Genomic DNA, 20679 nt, shown 5'->3' on the forward strand with positions numbered 1-20679 from the left:
CAACACTGCTACGTTTGTTAACGATCTCTTGCGCATATCGTTTGGGACGATCGCTTGCTGAGCTGCTACTTCAGTCGTGCTTAGCCTACCGAGTTCCCAGATACCAGTGTGATTATTGGTTGTGGGATCGCAAATCTATCGTGATCCTCCTACCTCATTAGTGATGCTGAAGGACAACATCCGAGGGCAATTTCTCACCACACTTACTAATGTGCTGTACACTTCTGTGCACAACATTGTCTATCGACTACAGGTATTGTTGATGAATGATGGGCGACGTGCTCAGCATCTGTTACAAAGAAGATCGTCTTCGCTACAACTCAGTTGACATAAAGGTTTCCTGGGCTTGGTACCGCGTCATAATGTAAAAACTACTGCTGTTGCTATAGAAAAGCCAACGCTTCGGCCACGATTGCAGCGGCCTTCTTCTGGGTCTAACCGTGGTTACAGAATCGTGGCCGAAACGTTGGTTTTTCTATAGAAGCAGTAGTTTTTACATTATGACGCGGTTCCAAATCCAGGAAACCTTTATGTCGACTGACTGGCCGCGGAAGCCTACGAAATTATATTACAACTCAGTTGTTATGCTAATTATTGCTTTTGTGTCATGTGAAGCGTCATTTGTTGGTCATTTTGGACACTTTTCTGGTTTCAATAAAACCCGATGTTATCTCAAGCATGCCTGTCCATTCTTATCTCTCTACGTACAATATTCCGTGAAATATTGAATTTTCAAACGATATTGAACTTTTGGGTCACCCTGTAGACAGCTGCTCCGCGTTAAGTTACATGAATCCGTTGTTTGAAGTATTAAATGATAACAGTACTTTTGTAGTATCTACAGGACAAGGAATACTACCTTTATCTTAGTAATATACGTAACTGTGCATAAAGTGATCTAGAAGTAGTGTCCATAGTTCTGAGTGTCAGTAGACCAGCACTGGCCATATTTTTTTGTTGGTATACAGCGCGGTTACAATTAAACTTTGGCTGTTTGAGATGGTCCCCATGACGAATGAGTGATCACTGGAAAACAAAACTTTGTGGAAACAATTGCAACGACGTGCGGAACAAAAATAACGAAAAAACCTTTGAAAGAAACACATTTTAATTTCAACGTAAGACTGTAATATTTGTTAACTGCGTACCATGTTTACGTTCCAGTTTAGGAACGCTGCTCGATGTGGTGACCATCTGCACCCGCGACAACCTATATCCACTCTACAGACTGCACTGACTGCACTATTGCTGTCCCAAACAACACTGGACCATGGAATGTTCAGCTGTCGTCACACAGCTCGTGCACTGCTGGGAGATCGCACGGTGCGTCCAGAATTCCAGCCATGTCAACAGTAACTTCTTCAACAATTTGTGGTGCAATCTGCCATTCGTCTCTTCGTGGCAAGTCTAGTCAACCGTCTCATTAGCGACAAGTCAAAGATAATGATACGAACATAAGGACAACACAACATCCACTGGCGAGCGGAGAAAAATCTCCGACGCTGGCTGGAATCGAACCCTGGCCCATTCGCTTGGCAATCTGCTGCGCAACCGCGCAGCTACTGAGGCGGACAACCCCCAATTCTTGTAATATGTCGACGCTCGCAAGCAAGAGCACCGCTGTAGCTGCTGTTGTGATAAAAGCGTTTAACGAGTAAAGCTCTACACACCTTTTGCAGACCCATGTTAATTGTCTGCAGCTGTAATGCACACCGATCCTTGTGTTTCAACCCTACATCGGTACCAAACCGACATCGCCGTACAGGTACCGGGGTGTAATGTGAGCTCACGACATTAATACTGCTAACATCGCAAACCCTGCAGTGTACAGTCTGAACATTATTCCTTTTAAGTTCAGTGTCCAAACGCTAAATAGTTTTCCGTTTACACATGTTCAAGCTACGACAGATTAATTTCAACCCCTCTACATGTGGCATAAATTGGGAGCAGTGGTTGCTTTAGTAGTTACACGACCCTGAATGCTCCCTTTCATTATGGGATTTACGGAACATGATGTGTGGATCAGAGATTCAATGAACTGCACCGTCTAGCGAGGCCACAGGCACGGAAGCTAACGACTGCCATGTTTCATTCTCTGGCCATCAAATAACATTATTCTCTTCTCAAAGATTGTACGGTGAGCTCAGTCGTTTAAAGTAAGTTGGAAATTCTTTCCGTAAGATACTATGATTAACAGTATCGCATCAATATTCACAATATAAAAATGTTACGTAACTAGCTATACACCATGCTTCTCAACGGAAGACAAAGAAGGAACTTTTGAAACCATCGCTTTTTAGGGTTCGGTATCTCCGCCGATAAAAACGGCACACTTATATCATCACTTTGTTTATAAATTCGTTTTTCCCAGCCAGTAAATTAATTATAAAAGTAGCCTATCGACAAGAACGAAACAATTTCGTGAAACTTTTAATGCAGATAGTGAAATCAGTAAATTCGTACATCGTAGCCAATTAAATTCAGTGTGAGTTTGTATTCGTGAAGACAATAGGGGGAGCTTAATTCTATCACTGACGTAAACTTCCGAAAACAGTTCTGTTACCGATGTAAAAAAGATAAGGAAAAGCTAACAGCGCTATCCTTTGGTTCTCTGGTATACTACGTAACTAACAGCGCCGTCTACTAGTCCCTTGGCGTACTATACCATCAGTAAGGTAAACATTCGATTATGTAAACTATAGGTGGAATGGGAGAAAGGAAACGGAAGGGAAGGGAAGGGAAGGAACTGGTGATGTGAGCTGCATGGGGACTAACTCCCGAATCGGTGGCGAGCGAAAATATGTGCGGGAACGGGACTCGAACCCGGGATCTCCAGCTTGCTAGGCAGTTGCGTTAACCACTGCGCCCTTTTCTTAAAAATTTCCTTTTTAATAATAATAATAAAAACCCGAGAACATAGCCGAGAAACCACCACCAAGCTCACATGATATGTATGAACAATTTTTTTTTATGGTTTCTTTAGTAATTGTGTGATTCTTTTGTTACTTCCTGTTTCTAATAGAATCTAAAAGTAGAAGGAAAAGGAAACCAGATTACATTCGAAATAACAAACTAAGAAAAATCTTAATTTAATTACAAGGATTGTAGACGCTCATGTGTATCTATACTTTCTCTATACACATTTTACAGTAGAACTGGAGCGATGCTAAGTCAATACACAAAACACGACGAACAGGGAAACCAGTAGAGGGCAAGCGGAAGCAAATCAGATGTGAACATACATAACAAAGGAAACCACTTATCAGAAAAATTAACCAACACCTTGTCGACGAAGAGATTCAACATGTTGACGAAGAGGCCTCGGTATCGAGGGATTCGCAGGCATGTCCAATAAGCAGTGGTCATGTACGGCACGAAGTTCATGTGATCTTCCCCCTCGCCTTCTACAACACAAAGAAAGAAGTGTACTAGCAACCACATAACGGTATGGATTTCTGACCGTGGAAAGAAGAATAATCCTGGCATAATATGGTGTCCGTAGTGTATGCAGCCTCAGAAGATCGAGTAACGAAGGCCAATTGTCCTGATCCAGGACCAGTTTGCCATATGACCTCCATAAGTGATGTCGTATCGTATCGTATTTGGAGACTTACAACGACTACAGAAATCCATGTCACTGAGCCCAATAGGGAAAAGTCGCTCCTTCGTTGGAGCCAAGTTATTTACTACTTTATACATCGGAAGACTGATATTGAACCAAACTGTTGTCCAGTTCGTTTGCGGCGATTTTCTATCAACGGGTTTCGGGCAGGTGACTGATTTCCCAACGAGTCTTTAGGAATTTCATGGTGAGGACAGGTCTCCATAAGACGTCAGCCCCTAAATAGCTCACCGCGTTTTAACTTATAATTTATGAGACAAACATCAGTAGGAGGTTCAAGACTAGCAGGTCGGACACAGATAAATAAATGTGAATGTGTGAGTTTCTTGAGTCATCGTCAAAACAGTACGACGCACATGTAGCGTCTGGGTCTTCCTTCGTGTATCAGTCAGGTCCAGCCGCCAAAAGGAACGAGGCTTCGTGATCACCTCATACCGTAAACGAAATGTACATCTTTTCCATAAGAAACAACCAGGCAATTGTTGTAGTTTCTTCGCCATCATCGAGGGAAGCGGATAAACTTGGGACACGTAGTATAAGCTTTTAATAAGAGATATGTATCCAGTATTCGGACTTTCAGGAGCAGAGTAAGAGAACGCCGTTCATGCTCTAGTATGTCTCCCTGAATTTTTTCCGTAACAGACTTCCAATTGAGCGCCGCCATTTTGAGTGGACGACGTTCGATGATGATACTGTGAGACTTATGCCGATCCACCGCAGTTGCCCATGGAGCAACCGCGTCATCCAAACCTCGTAAAGGAGGAAGCTTGCATTGTAACTTCATTAAGTTTTGCACCTTAACTCCAACAAAAAACATCGATTACAGCTTTCAGTCTAAGTATCTCAGCGAGATTGCGAAGCAGAACCATCACGTCATCCGCGCATGCACGAACAGCTATAGTTCCGCCGAAAAGCGTTCAACCCGTCAGCTGGGATGCTAGCATCTGAAGTAGGGGTTCCAGAGACAACACAAAAAAAGTTATTGACAGCGGGCTTCCTTGAGGCACTCCCCTACGGATATTTATTGTGGGCGTCAGTTGGCCATTAACAACCACCGAAGCCGAAATACCCGTAAACAGATTTGAGAGCACGCGCCGTGTTTCAGCAGTGAAACCAATTTCGTCCAGAATTCGAAGCAGAAAAGTCGTGATTAACACGATCAAATGCCTTATCGAAGTCTAGAAAAGGAAGGGCACAATTGACGGACGTTACAGCAGCAACCGAAGCCACGTCACGACACGCGACTGTAGGGGTAAAAATGGTGAGACCAGGTAAGCAGCTTTGATGTTTTGCAACAATCGTCTCCATCAGAGCCGACATCCTTCTATTAACTGCCCTCGCCACAGTCTTATTGTCAAAGTTTAACAAAGTAAGTGGGCGAAAGCTATCAGAGGCAGCCTGTCCAGTGCGATTCGGGATTAAAACAATTTTTCCCACTTTGAACGAGGTCGGCACTACTCTACACCGTAACACTTCATTCAAAAGGGAGGTAAAGGTAGCACCCAACGACGCCAAAAGCGCACGTAAATTTCCTTGGTAAGTCCATCTAGACCTGGGGACTTTTGAGAAGGCGATCCCACAATAAGTTTGTAAACTTCCTCAGGCAGAAAGGAAGTTGAGAGCGCTGCATTATGTTCAGGTGCAATTTTCGTATCCAAGATGCTGACAAGTGGGTCGTAAAAGGTTTCACTGGACTCATCGACACTACTGGTGTAAGGTACTCTCTATAACAGCTTGCGCCGTTACGAGACGTCCATCATTTGTCGTGAGAGAATGAATACAAGCACGTCGGCGGTGGGTCTGAAGCTGAAGCAAATGATGTGAGGAAGTCAGCTCTTCAGTCACCAACGAACGCGGCTTCGATCGGATTTTAAAACCTTCCATTTGTATATTCTTCAAGGTCAACAATTTTGCTTTTACACGCCCAACATCCGCAATTCGCAGAGGGCCATGATCCGAAGCAGCATAAAGTTCACGCAGAATGGAACAGTTATATTCGTAAGTTCCCCGAAAGTCTCGCACTTTGGCAGCACAGAAAAGTATCAAAGTTTCCCTGAGCCTCGATTTTGCTAGTTGTGCCCACCAGTCAAGGGCGGAAGAGTATTTTCCAGTGCACTGTAGAGTACGTCCAACACGGCTCGCAACACGTCATCGAGCGACGGGTCAGGTAGGTGAGCGACGTTTAACATCCACGGAGGGCGAAACAATTTGACTGGTTGCCGTTCAAGATTGAGATTTGTGGCCACAGCACAGTGGTCCGTAAAGGAAGCTGGGATGACTTCAACATTAAGAATACTATCGCTCTGGCAATCAGATAAGTTCAAATGGTTCAAATGGCTCTGAGCACTATGGGACTTAACATCTTAGGTCATCAGTCCCCTAGAACTTAGAACTACTTAAACCTAACTAACGACATCACACACATCCAGGATTCGAACCTGCGACCGTAGCAGCCCCGCGGTTCCGGACTGCAGCGCTAGAACCGCACGGCCACCGCGGCCGGCGTCAGATAAGTAAAATCTATCTGACCTGCTATTAGAAGTTGCAGTAAAATGCGTTAATTTAAGTAACATCGGTTATATACATATCCAGACGTCTTTTAGGCGTAAAGAGCGGACCAATTCGTGTAATTCACGAGAGAAACTTAAATTAGGACATTGATCTGCAGGATGTAATACACAGTTCAAATCACCGCCCAACAGAATACCCCGTAGACTCTTACGCAACAAATAAACAATATCCTCTTTATAAAACCGCGAACGATCCACTGCGCGACCAGCGCCACAAGGGACATACAAAAGGTCAAGGTAAGATTAAAAAGTTGACGACGTATTCCCCTGCCAGAATCCAACATTTCCACATCAGCAATAGGAATGCCTTTGCGAAAGAATAAGGCGGTCACCGTAGAATATTCGGGTGCTACATTCAAGATCATCCGAAAATTACAAAGTAACACCTCCTGTAAGAAAATTATGTCAGCACATCAATCATAAATGAACTGACGAAGCGAAGCCAATCGCAATTCTTATTCCGCACGATTAACGTTTAAGGAAAGGAACGTGTAAGCTTGGGTCATTGATCACAGCTGTACAGGGATGTACGGAACCTTCCAGTACAATTAGTTAGACAACTGAGAGTCTAGATTCATTGCGGAATCCACAGAGGGATCAGACATCGGGCGACCAGAACCCCCTTCATCTCAACCTTTTTTCTTCGATTTCTTACGTGCCACCGCACGGTCAGGTTGTATACGCTGTTTCTGTCGGCTACGTGGGTTGTCGGCCTCTGCAGACGGAGGTGTGTGAGGGGTCGAAGGCACAGCTTCTTCCTGCCCCCCCCCCCCCCTCCACCCCCCACAACTAGGGTCATGTAATGCAGCGCCAGTCACTAAGGCAGAAGCATTCTGTGTAAATACCAATACAACAGATAATACTAGGTCGCTAATTTTATTCTCAGCGGGAGATGCTGTAGTCGGAAAATGCAGAAAACCGTCCGCAGCTGAAGACGAAGGAACAGGAGGACATGGCATGGTCTCAGACTGTAACGGAGAACAGAAAGACGAAAGGGGGAACTCTGCTCCCTCTCCACACACAGGGAGCTAAGAAGGAGCCATTTCGCGAGCAGGAGGGATGCTGGAGATAACTTCTTCGCCACTCCCTGTACTACGGACGGGAGGTATCGTAGCATCGAGAGGAGCAGGGGACACAATCGATGCGCAGGAGGTTGGCGCAGAAGGCACAGCCAAATCCTCACCATCACCCTCCTGAGTGCGCCGTCGCTCGTTTGTCGCCGTTATAGGTTTTATCCTGGGGCCAGTAGGATTCTGAACCTGTCATGGAGGTGAAGGCGGAAATTCATTGACACGATTATCAGATCTGACTGTTTGTTCATTATAATCACAAGCAGAAGTATGGCCGACCGCAGGAATGGAAGGAACAAGAGCAGCAACCGTCAATTCACGACGCTGCACTAATGATGGCTTTAAAACAAAACCCCTACGCGGCCAATCAGACCGAATGTGTCCTCTTTCATTAGATAGGAATCTGGTTCCCTCTTGACCAGTATACATGACACGAACGCGATAACCACACAGTAGTAAATGTGATGGAATATTGTGTTTGACACGCATTTCCACGGAACGAATTCCACTATACCAATGTAATCTGTGTTGAGTAGATCAGCGTTCGAATCCTGCCTCGGGCATGGATGTGTGCGATGTCCTTAGGTAGGTTAGGTTTAAGTAGTTCTACGATCTAGGGGACTGATGACCACAGATGTTAAGTCCCATAGTGCTCAGAGCCATTTGAACCAAGATCAGCGTTCACGACGGACGTTTTCCACGATACTGTGAGGAGTCAATATGTGCTACAAAACGTTGTCATCAACTTCCGGCAGGAGGTTGAACACTCTAGCATGGATATATTCGATTTCAGCATCTGCGAGTGACACCATACTAACGGAATTGTCGCGATGCTTGAACGGGACTAGAGAACCATGTCGCGACAGTAATCTTTCAACGTGAAGGAGATCCATAAGTTTCACATAAAACACATACTCATCTGCATCAAACCAAGCGGTGTGGACCTGATCAGAGTTCACTTGAATTTTATCAACAACCCAATCGTGGATTTCTAGTGACCCAGGCTGCTCGTGTTGCGTTGTTTTATTGAAAGTAAAACTCACAGTACCTTTTCGTGGAATACTCGTGGAAACCATGGTAACGATAGCGGAGCGGCCGACGCCGCTACAAGTAGGGCCTAGACGAACGCAGACACACAGTAAAGGCGGAGCGGAGGCGTTACCACTCACTCGGCAGACAGAACAACACTAACTAGGAAAACACACAAGCGACGCTGCGGCAAGGGAAGTGAACAAGAGCCTTCCCACTCGGCGCTCGAAAAGGTACTGCGCCATTCGAACACAGTGTTTATCACAGATGCACAGTATCTCGGCACGCTCCCCGGCTGAGCCACATTCCAACCTAGCACCGCCAACCCACAGTCCCCGACCACGTCCGCGCTCGCTAATTGTAGATTGTCTCTGGAGATGAAGAAAGTATATGAGTGTGTGGTGTCTGTTGTTTCGCACATGTGCGAAAGAATCAACACCATTGTTTCATATCATGCAAACATCCCAACTGCGAAGCTGAGCAGACTCAAAAAACTTAAAATTATTTTTTTGTTTGTTTTCAGAGTTTGACGAAATAATGCCTACAAGCTGACACAAACTACGCCCAGGTTATCTGCGGAAACGTTATGAAAATTCATCTAGTAGTTTTGGAGGTTAGCATGTTCAAACAGGCAGACACAGCGGTTTTTCGGATTTGTTATTAGTACAGATATAGTAAAAAAAGCAACGTTATGAATATCGTCTCATTATAATAGTAAGCCATGTGTATCACTTCATATCCATCACATGTAAGGAGACGTTCCGAATATGAAGAGAGCAAACTTAGTGTACCACAGCATTCTGCCACTGAACTGTAGATTCGTAAGTTAATTATTTTCCCTCTACACTGTGAGAACGTGCTATTTTTTGCCTTCTTGTAAATATTCCTTTCCAGAAGGGAAAAACTAATGAAACATTTCCTAATATTCAAAGAATATAAGTTGTTCGATTCTGAAAAGACTCAGTGCAAGTACTTCAGTAGTTTTCACAGAACACCAAGGGATGTAATAACAGTCTCTTAAAGAGGTAAAATCCGACAGGTAAATAAAATCCAATTTGGGATTGCGACATGATCAAGAAAAGTGCACCATTTTCCCATGTGATGTGGAACGTGTCGCTGCGCGCCTACAAAACACTACTAATTTTTTTTGGCTGTTTCACCAACACGTGTAGAAAAAAAATGGCTCTGAACACTATGGGACTTACCTTCTGAGGTCATCAGTCCCCTAGAACTACTTAAACCTAACTAACCTTAGGAAATCACACACACCCATGTAGCCGAGCGGTCTAAGGCGCTGCGGCTGGTCCCGGCGGAGGTTCGAGTCCTCCCTCGGGATGAGTGTGTGTGTTTGTCCTTAGGATAATTTAGGTTAAGTAGTGTGTAAGCTTAGGGACTAATGACCTTAGCAGTTGAGTCCCAGAAGATTTCACACACATTTGAACATTTTTGAACACATCCATGCCCGAGGCAGGATTCGAACCTGCGACCGTACCGGTCACGCGATTCTAGACTGTAGCGCCTAGAACCGCTCTGCCACTCGGCGGGCCAACACGTGTACATTTATGGCTTTGAAATCCTCACTACTCGCAGACATCGAATGGCCATAGCAAACTGACTGATCTTGGTGATCGTCTTCTTTGCTTGCTCTCAAATGACTAGGTTTCACCTGCCTCTCTCTATTTTGTCCACCATCACTGCGAACATGACAGTGTGTACCACCACGCGTGTAGCATTTATCTATATTACAATATTTGTACGTGATACACATTATTCACTTACAGTGAAGAACAGTGTGGGTGACAGAAGACTTTTCCAGTTCGATAGATGAACAATCTCCAGGGATCTTCCAGCGAAATAGTGTCAAATAGTGTCATCAGATTATTTTTTTACCTGTTAAATGTCTCCTATTTCTTGTTTCGTGCAGGCTTACAGTAGTCATTTCTAATTTTATAGCTTAGGTGACATGGTTTCTAACTAACCTAAGGACATCACACACATCCATGCCCGAGGCAGGATTCGAACCTGCGACCGTAGCGGTCGCACAGTTCCAGACTGTGCCTAGATCCGCTCTGCCACACTGGCCGGCTGGTTTTGATTAAGCAGATAATTTTCGAGGCTTAAAAGTACATTAGTTTAGTTTGTATTACTTCCCCGTAACAGTACATACTATAGCATTTTCCGCTGCGCGGTCTAGGGCGTCTTGTCACGGTCCGCGCGGCTTCCCCCGTCGGAAGTTTCGAGTCCTCCCTCGGGCATGGGTGTGTGTGTGTGTGTGTGTGTGTGTGTGTGTGTGTCGTCCTTAGCGTAAGTTAGTTTAGGTTGTATTAAGAAGTGTGTAAACTTAGGGACAGATGACCTCAGCAGTATGGTCCCATAAGATCTTACCATGAATTTCCAAAAAAATTATACTATTTTCACCGTAACACAAAGTCTGCTATTATTAGATATCGCCATACGCGGAAGGGCGACAAGTATTTTTTGCTGTCGTGAGAAAATGTCTTACCGTAAAAATTAATTACTATGCATCTGTAAATTAATTTGAATACTTAAATGTTTATTTCTCTTCAGACATCTGATTAAAGAACATAGCTGCATGAAACTGTAGAGGATTTCGTTGTCACCTGTTGACGTATTCCCTCTTAGCTATTGTCTTGTACCTTCAAAAGGCTTTTGTTTAATTACTTATCTTCCGTTTCACCAGCACGAGAAGACAGGCATTGTCAAAGATTCACTCTGCATTGCAAGTATTGGAGTGCCACCAGCAATGGAGGTTGAATCTTTGACAGTGCCAGTGCCTTGTGCTGGAGAAATGACAAACAAATCGTGAAACGTTCATTGACTGAAGATCCAGAGACGATAGCCAACAGCCAATACGTCACCATACCTGCAGACTTAACACATAAAACAGTTTAAGTATCCTTATTTTTTCAATATTTCAACAACAGTTTACTAATCAGTATTCGTTTCTTCAGTGAGAACAGTACTGAATTCCATTATTCCGACAGCCGAGTGCTGGAAAGGACACATTGTATTTTGGTCCTCTACTTCTATTTCTTGAGGGAAGGAGATTTTAGGTATAATTTAATTATTAATTAGTAAGAAGAAGTAAAAGTACGTATTACAAAAATAATTTGTTTGCATATCTCATTCCAATCAAAATTCATTTTATTACTGTTAATACATTATATTTTAATACTGCTTCAAAAATACATATGGGGTATAAAATAGGAAATGTCACGTCTTCTGTCAGTCAGCCAGGTATACTGCTGTAGGTAAATAATATTATTATTGTGTGAATAACTATTCCGTGGTCGCTGCGAATCACTGCATGAAAGGAAGGAAGCAATATCTTCTTCTGACATTGTGTTTCTCTGTATTTTCTATTGTTTTTTGTAACTATCACGGTAATGCAAAGTGTGTAATATTATGTGCTCGGCTTTTCCAATAAATAAATTAGTCGAACAAATGTTTGTGACATTTGCGACGCGATTTCGGTGCTAAACTTATCACATTTAGTACTGAACCGTCTGAATGGGGCTTTGTGACTGATGCAAAAAGTGGAAAGAAACTTACGTTTAGAGTAAATCTTAGCTGCATTATATTTGCTTTGTGTAAATGTATATTTCGACGCTTTGTGCATCTCTAGCTGTCTTAGTGTAAAGTGCTTATAGTTGCTACTATAGCAGGTTAAGATGGGTGAATGGCAAAAATCCCCGTTATTGCTGTGACAGGACTTTCTTGGAAACACACGCATACATAATAAATGCGTGGTAGACGCATGCATATGAGATGCGTATCTGTGAATGAGTTATGATTTCCTGTGAGGAATTCTCTGGTAGTTATTTAGCTCATTTTTTGACTGGGATACTAGTAACATTTATGGTGTAGACATTACGAAAAGACATTGCTGTAATGTATGCCAGTGAAATCATTTAAGTATTGGATGGATGATGGTCCACAGCGGCGTGCTGAGATCAGCACATTACTGGCGTCTAGCCGTAGAAAGCGTGAAACTGGTACAGGGCTGGGGAACGCACTGCAAAACCGTGGTGGGTTCTGGTAGGTACGACACCGGAGCGTGAAGCCAGGCCACCAGTGTGGGCGACTGTGTCCTGGAGAACCATGTCGGCCAGTTTCTCGCCAGTCATTACGATGGCGGCCGTTGGGTTGCTGTTGGGAACCACAGGGAAAACAGACGCGTCGGCTACGCGCAACGCTCGTATGCCACGCACCCTCAGTCGCTCGTCCACCACAGCCATTGGGTCGTGCGGCGGGCCCATCTTGCAGGTCCCGGCCTGGTGGTGCTCCGGACCGGTGGCCGTTCGCACCACACACCGCCAGTAGCCGTCCGAATCGAAGGGGACCTTCTCGCATCCCTTCGAAGGCTTGGTGTCCAGGCGGAAGCCGAGCTTCTTCAGTGGCGGAGTCTTAGCCATGCGCTGTACGAGGCGGATGCCGTCGATCAGCACGTCCATGTCGCGTTTCTCGCGAAGGTAGTTGGGCTGCAGCTCTGGCGGCTGCAGAGGGTCTGCGCTCGTGAGGCGCACGTGCCCGCGGCTCCGAGGGAACAGGTTGGTGGGTCGCGCCCTCACGACGCGCGGACCGCACTTGCCCGAATCGCCCGCCTCGCACTCTCCGTCCGCTCCCGTTTTCGAGCAGCGGCAGTTGTAGCCGTCAAAGAAGACTTGCACGTCCGGCACGCCGTTGGACGCGTACTTGCTCAAGAAGAAGCCGGTCACCTGCGTCAGGCCGGTGCTCGCCAGCGTCCCGTTGCGGTACCGCAAGAAGTCCTGGACGCTCTTGTTGGAGAGGCATCTCGTGAAAGGTTCGTCTGTGAGGAAGGGCACTGCGACCGATACCTGATTGTGCAGGTTCCTCCCGACGCCGGGCAGGTCCAGGACCAGCGGGACACCGAACTGGCGCAGGTGCTCTTTGGGCCCAACGCCAGACAGCAGGAGGAGGTGCGGAGATCCGATAGCGCCAGCAGACAGGATGACCTCCCTGAGCGCCCTCGCCTCCTTCAGCTGACCGGCGCTGTCGACGAACTGGACCCCATACGCTGTGCGTGTGGCGGGGTCGATCAGCACTTTGGTGACGTGAGCGTTGATTACGACTCGCAGACCACTTCCCGGAGCGCGTCCCGCCGAACGGAGGAAGCAGCGACTGGGCTCGTCCCGCAGGCCGTCCAGAACCATCATCTGGGCGCGGTTGATGCCCGTCATGTTGAAGCCGTTGAGGTCGCCCCTCCGGTAGCCCATCGCTTCGCCTGCCTGTATGATCGCCTCCGTCATGGGCGGCGCGTATGGGAAGAACTGCACCGCCATTGGACCCGAACTCCCGTGGTAGCCTGGATCCACCTGGTCCAGATTCAAGTTGCGTTCACCTTTAAAACAGAGAGACAGAGTTTTCAGAGGGCTTAACTCACAGGTAACTTTCCTCGGAAAAAATTAAGGAAAACATTTTGGTGTTAAGAAGACAGTTAGGGATGGGGCTACATCTTTTATCATAGCCAATTAACTTCCGTTTTGGTTCAAATGGCTCTGAGCACTATGGGACTTAACTTCTGAGGTCATCAGTTCCCTAGATCATAGAACCAGTTAAAACTAACTAGCCTAACGACATCACACACATCTATGCCCGAGGCAGGATTTGAACCTGCGACCGTAGCGGTCACGCGGCTCCAGACTGTAGCGCCTAGAACCGCTCTGCCACTCCGGCCGGCGTTCCGTTCTGATAGAGCAAGGAACAGTTACTAATTCAAAGTATACACATAGCAACAAGATTCGCAGACGACACAGACAACTGAACACAGAACGTACATAATAAAGACTCCGCACTGTTGTTTTTCTGTTTCGTAGAAACCACTCTCAACTACGTTTGCTTCCGCCAGGGTTGTAGGTTGATTGTAGCTTAAGGTAACAGTCGGATGAGTTGCCCAGAAGTAATGGGCAAATGTTATAATAATTCAACATTACCAATTATCTTCTTATTAGTAGTTTGGTACCCGTATTTTCTCCAGTGGACAAGATATTAGATGCGATCTTAGAAGTGGCTTTGAAAGAACCAGCTGAGGGCCCACTATATATCATACTGCCAAATGAATGGGTGCTTAATAACGGTCGCATCACGTTTCGTATAAGATATGTCATGCTCTGTTTCGAGGATGGAAACAGTAAAACACTTCTAAAAAACCCTTTGACCTAGTGATACATTGGATTTGTCCACAAAGCGAGTTAAAATATACATTTCATATTTTTCAAGCTGTCGCAGAAAGTGCCTGGTTTTAAAAGACGGCTAGTAATATTATTTGTATTACGATTACCTGTTATGTATAATTTCACAACCAGATGATGTAACAGTTAATCTGAAAGAATACTGCAGACATTATCTAAGTTGTTTCCGTATAATTCCAACATACCATATTAAAGACTAATTCCTTATATAATTCCATGCCTTATTACTATTGTTTGCTATCATCATCAATATCGTTGGCTATTAATACAGCGAAGCACCTGTACATTTTTGGTAACTTCCATCTTATGGATCGGAAATCTATTTTTACGTAGTGAAATCGCCGATTATTATACAATATTGACAGCTACAGACGGCCAATTTCTTTCAAGTCCACACAAAATTGCTATGAAATATAATTGTAAAACCTCGATAGCAGAAACCTGAAATTCTCAGGATAAATCATCTTTACATCTAAGGTCTGTATCGACAGCAGTAAATTAGAACAGTTTATTAAGTAATTGAAATGTTTTAGCTATGACATCATTTACTAACAAATATGATTGGGACACAGCACACAACATATAATATTTTTCAAAAATGCCTTCCATAATATATTGCACTCAGGCAAGGCACCACAGAAACGACGATAACTAGAGATGAATCTCAGTTTCAGATAGCAGAACTGAGGTTCCCACTTGCAATATAGGAGCATGCAAAACAATCAGACCACACATGTAATAAGAATGAGTCAAAACAGGGCAGAATAAGCTAGTTTGCGTTCTGCATCCACTGGAAGACGAGTTGAAAAATGTCTTGATGAAGTGGGGGCTGTTTAACTGTGTAAAGTAACAGGGTCTAATAGCCGTGTAAACTGGGTCAAATGTAGTTTGTTGCTTTCTTTTAATTCTGATGGTTTGTCATACGCTATGACGGTGAGCGCATTATAGAAGCTAAGATAGACACAAAACCTTTACGTTCGTTCGTCATAATAAATGTTTTTTTAGAAGCCTTGCAACTGTGGCATCAATGATTTAACCCTTTTTTGCCTGACGGTACTTAAAAAGTACCAGTAAGTTTTGACTCTCATTATTTTCTCGTGGTGCAGTTTCGTGATCTGAGAGCCTGTCGGTACGTAACAGTAACTCTGCTCTACTGTTTCATAGATGTTATTGTGCAATACATAGACCTTTCTGGCGGTCAGAGCTTGAAATTGTTTTTCGCGCGCTGCTGTGAAAACAGAAGATTGTATGTGCTTGTTTCCATGGTCTTGCCTGAATTTGTGTGCAATTTATTGAAACTGTCGTTGAGTTTTCCATTGTACGTACTTACCTTCTTTGTTTTTTTATAATAGTTTGAAGCATTACGTTACAACTGAATGAGATAAAGTGGAAAATATAAGGCGGACTTATTAGTACCGTCAGGTTGTGCGAACACTTTATTGCAGCAACAATGCGTTACCTCTCCCTAGTTGTTCTGTCCACTTTTTCTCACACAGAAATCCGGGAATACATTTGCCTCTGGAACAATTAGAACAAACAGGAAAGGTTTGCCAAGGAATTTACCTAAAGAAAAATGTCTAAACCGTGGGGAATCAAATCACAGAGAGTCATCTTTAGACCAAACAGTATTTCAATGGAGGGAAAATAAAGTAGTGTATTTTACGTCAAACTTCCATGGCACTGAACAGAGCGTAGTGACAAGGAAACAGAAAGATGGAACTAGTATGACTATACCATGTCCAGTTATTGTATGTGATTACAATAAACACATGGGTGGTGTGGATCATGCAGACAGATTACGTTCAACGTATGGTCTTGACAAGCGATCAAAGAAATGGTGGCACCGTCTCTTCTGGGGAGCAAAAGAAATTGCTTTTGTCAATGCTTACGTCATTTTCAGTCATTTACATGGGGCACTGCCACTGCTGGAATTCAGGAGTGCTGTGGCACTAGAGCTAATGAATGAACAGCAAGTGCCAAATCTCAAAAAGAGAAACTCTGGTAAAGATGAAATAACTCCCCCCAAAGAGAAGGAAGGATAACTTTTCTGTTCCGAAGAATGTACATCTTGGCAACCGAGAAAACCATTTTGTAGTGTTCAGTTGTACAAGAGGGCGATGCGAAATGTGTGCTAAAAATAAAATTCAGTCGAGACCACATTCACAATGTAGTTCATGTAAAGTGTATTTGTGCTACAATGAGAAAAATAACTATTTCCTACAATTTCATGAAGTATCACTAACATTAAATATGTGATATGTATATACTGTCTAAAATGTATAGCTAAGTTACTATGTATTGTGAAGTTGCTCTAGAATAAATTTATGCGAAATTTAAAAAAAATTCAGAAATATCATATTTCTGTTAATTAATTTTCTAATCTAAAAATATTCAATATTTATGTGGAATAAAGTACAAGTTATAAAAATTGGAGCATTTTTCTGCGCATATTGTGATTCTGTCCATGGTGTCTGACGGTACTTCTAAGCACCAGGAGAAAAAAAAGTTGTGAAAAATAAAATGAAATTTTACAAAAGATCCTACCGTCATTTGAGGCCACAATAGCATAAATTCTGCAAAGAAGGTGTTGCAAAGTAAATTTTTTATTATGTCAGGAAACAAAGGGCTAAATAATGAAACATTTCACCAGCTACGTTTCTTCACGCGTAGCACGATGCGTTTCACGAATTTATTCCCATTATCAGCTGCAACTATTTACATTGGTATAATAAGTGATGTATGCATGCGTGTTCTTCTGTGCTGCAGTCGTCTCTTTATGGGTTTACTGCACTGAGAATATCGAGACATACAGTCTAAGACAAAAAAATAAAAAAAAGGAAATCGATACACTACGAAGGAATTATCCGAATGGGACGCAAATCGAGAGAGTGATGAACAGACCAACAAACCATTACAGTAGAACTGCCAAATTATTCCAATGGCACTTTAGATAGTCAACATCCCGAGATGGTTTGGGGCTCCTGCTCATAATGCTCCAAACGTTCTCAATTGTCTAGAAATGCGGGGACCTTGCTGGCCAGGTAGGGTTTGATAAACATGAAGACAAGCGGTATAAACTCTCGCCGTGGGCGGACGGGTTTCATCTTGCTAAACATGTAAGCCCAGGATGGCTTGCTATGAAGGGCAACAATACGGGGCTTAGAATGTCGTCTACTTACCGCTATGCTGTAAGGGGGCCGCGTATGACAGCGAAAGGCGCCTTGCTATGAAATGCAATGGCATTCCACTTCTGGATGTCAGACTGTTCGCCAGGCGACAGTCAGGAGCATTTCCAGACATTTCTTCCGCCTGAAATCTCATTCACTGGCGCAGAAGTATCTTCGGTGATGGGTCACACTTCGAATTTATCCCTGATGGCCAACGAAGCCGTGTCTGAAAACGCCCCAGACAGCGGTGGTATACCAACCCGACTGTCGTCAGCTATATGGTGCGACAACTGGAAGTGATAGTCTTGGGCGTCATTGCTGTTCATAGCAAGATGCCTTGGTTGGCATCCAAGGCACCCTTGCAGCAAAACGGGCGTAGGCGGTATTCTACGCCCCGATTCGTTGCCCTTGTTGGCAAGCCATCTTGAGCTTACACTTCACCAAGATAAAGCCTACCTGAACACGGCGAGAGTTTATGCTGCTTGTCTTCGTGTTTGTGAAAGACCACCTTGGTCAGCAAGATCGCCTGATCTCTCCTACTGAGAACGTTTGAAGCATTACGGGCAGGGTCTTCCAATCATACTGGGATTTTGACGATCTAAAGCGCCAACTGCACAGAATCTGGCATGATATTCCTCAGGACGACATCAAACAACTCTATCAATCAATGCCAAGTTCAATGAATGTTTGGAAAGGGGCCAGAGGTGTACCAACACTTTATTGATTTGCTCAATTTGGGAAAATCTTTCTCTTAAATAAATTATCCTATTTATCTGGAATTGTACTCATGTGTTAGTCTGCACATGTATATCACATCTACCAATTTCCGTCCCATTTGGATAATTAATTCGTGGTGCGTCGTTTTTTTTTGTCTTAGATTGTATAAATCCTGTAATTTTTTATTCGCTAATGTTAGAGAATAATAACTTTTTTGTGCCCACTTACAGACTCTGTGGCTCATTCATTATGTAGAAATTCATACACACGCAAATCAACATTGCTCCTGTTTGTTTATGTAAAAACAATATATAGTACAAAGATATTACTACAATATGGTTTCCCAAAACATCAGTCTACATCTACGTCTACATCTACATCTACGTGAACACTCTGCTATTCTCAATAAAGTGCCTGGCAGAGGGTTCAATGAACCACCTTCAAGCTGTCTCTCTACCGTTCCACTCTCGAACAGCGTATGGGAAAAACGAGCACTTAAATTTTTCTGTGCGAGCCCTGATTTCTCTTATTTTATTGCGATGATCATTTCTCCCTATGTAGGTGAGTGCCAACAGAAAGTTTTCGCAATCTGAGGAGAAAACCGGACATTGAAATTTCATGAGGAGATACCTTCGCAACGAAAAACGCTTTTGTTTTAATGATTGCTACTCCGATTCACGTTTTATGTCTATGGCACTATCTCCCCTAATTCTCGATAATACAAAACGAGCTGCTCTTCTTTGTACTTTTTCGATGTCATCCGTGAGTCGCACCTGCTATGGATCCCACATCGAACTGCAGTACTTCACAACATGGTTGCAAGCGTAGTGTAAGTAGTCTCCTTAATAGACCTGTTGCACCTTCTAAGTGTTCTGCCAATGAATCGCAGTCTTTGGTTTGCTCTACCCATAACTTTATCTATGTGATCGTTCCAATTTAGGGTACTTGTAATTGTAATCCCTAAGTATTTAGCTGAATTTACAGCCTTCCTATTTGTGTAACAAATCACGTAATCTACATTTAGTGGATTTCTTTTAGTACTCACGTGAATAACAATACACATTTCTTTATTCAGAGTCAATCGCCACTTTTCGCACCATACAGATATCTTATCTACATCTTTTTAAATTGGTTTTGGTCATCTGATGACTTTACAAGACGGTAAATGACAGCATCATCTGCAAACAATCTAAGACGGCTACTGAGATTGTCTCCTACATCGTCAATATAGATCAGGAACAATAGAGGGCTTATAACACTTCATTGAGGGTGTTCCATTGTATATGGCTGCATCTCATGGCTTATCTCACAAACATCAGAATCTACTTACGTTATCGATTACGATTTATTTTCTATTTTATACATTTTGGCAGCATGTCAAATAGTCATGAAAAAATTTGTGGGTATGATTTTCTATGTCATTTTACTTACATTTTCCGTCCTGTTGTGCGTGTATCTCTCCTTCTTTCGTTATTCCGTCCCCTGTTCTCCATTTACATATTGAACTCTCATCATTTTCTCTCTTCACACATATTTTATGCAAAAGGAGATTTGAGTAAACATTTTCGCCTTCATACTCATTGACAACCGCTATTTTCGTGTCGCTCACTCGTCATCGTTTTGCTACTTTTTAGTGAGGTGCTAGTGTTTAATTACTATAATGTGAGGAAGTAGCTTTGTACAACTAAAGGAAAAGGATTGGGTTTTGCATAGGGCAAAGATCTTAAAGCAACCTAAATTCAAACATGAACGTAATGTCAACAGGAGCCTGTAAACCGAGCAAGGTGATCCTAAAATAACCATAGTAGATTTAAAATATGTTAATTTCTTCACACCTTCCTTGCAATATTTGCACCAAATAGTATGAAATAGAATGCAGACGGGTAATTGATAATTTAAGTAGTCAGTGGAATTAGCGATAAAGGTTATAAGTGACAGCTCGATGTAAAGGATGTAATCTACGAAAAATGGATCACTTCTGACCGTACCCCAACTGTTTGGCTGTACTGTCGTAATATCTTTGTCACAAATTTTTATGTCGCGTAAACAAACAGTGACTGTGGTGCTTTACGTGTGGTTGAATATCTATATGATGAAGGCAGCACGGAAACTGTAAGTAAAGACGCAAAATTAGCAGCAGCATCGAAGACGAAATGAATGGGCGTAAACAGCAGTAATAGGTTTGTTGTATCTTACGACATGTGTTGTTCTGCTGCACCCACCTCCATCTCTGGTAGGGAATCACTGCTCTCATCTAACCATCCTAGACAT

At 43.4% G+C, this 20679-nt stretch overlaps 1 protein-coding gene across 2 annotated transcripts in view; it reads right to left on the reverse strand.

Annotated features, from left to right (window-relative positions):
* Window positions 1-11433: 11433 nt before the first annotated feature.
* Window positions 11434-20679, reverse strand: part of LOC126329483 (glucose dehydrogenase [FAD, quinone]-like) — a 170500-nt gene continuing 161254 nt past the window's right edge. For both annotated transcript variants that reach the window (XM_049996160.1, XM_049996161.1), the window contains exon 5: window positions 11434-13674. In XM_049996160.1, the coding sequence (XP_049852117.1) occupies window positions 12284-13674 (1391 nt within the window). In that variant the 3' untranslated portion in view covers window positions 11434-12283. The remainder of the gene's footprint in view (window positions 13675-20679) is intronic.

The sequence above is a fragment of the Schistocerca gregaria genome, chromosome 2, assembly GCF_023897955.1.
Source record: "Schistocerca gregaria isolate iqSchGreg1 chromosome 2, iqSchGreg1.2, whole genome shotgun sequence".
NCBI lineage: Eukaryota > Metazoa > Arthropoda > Insecta > Orthoptera > Acrididae > Schistocerca > Schistocerca gregaria.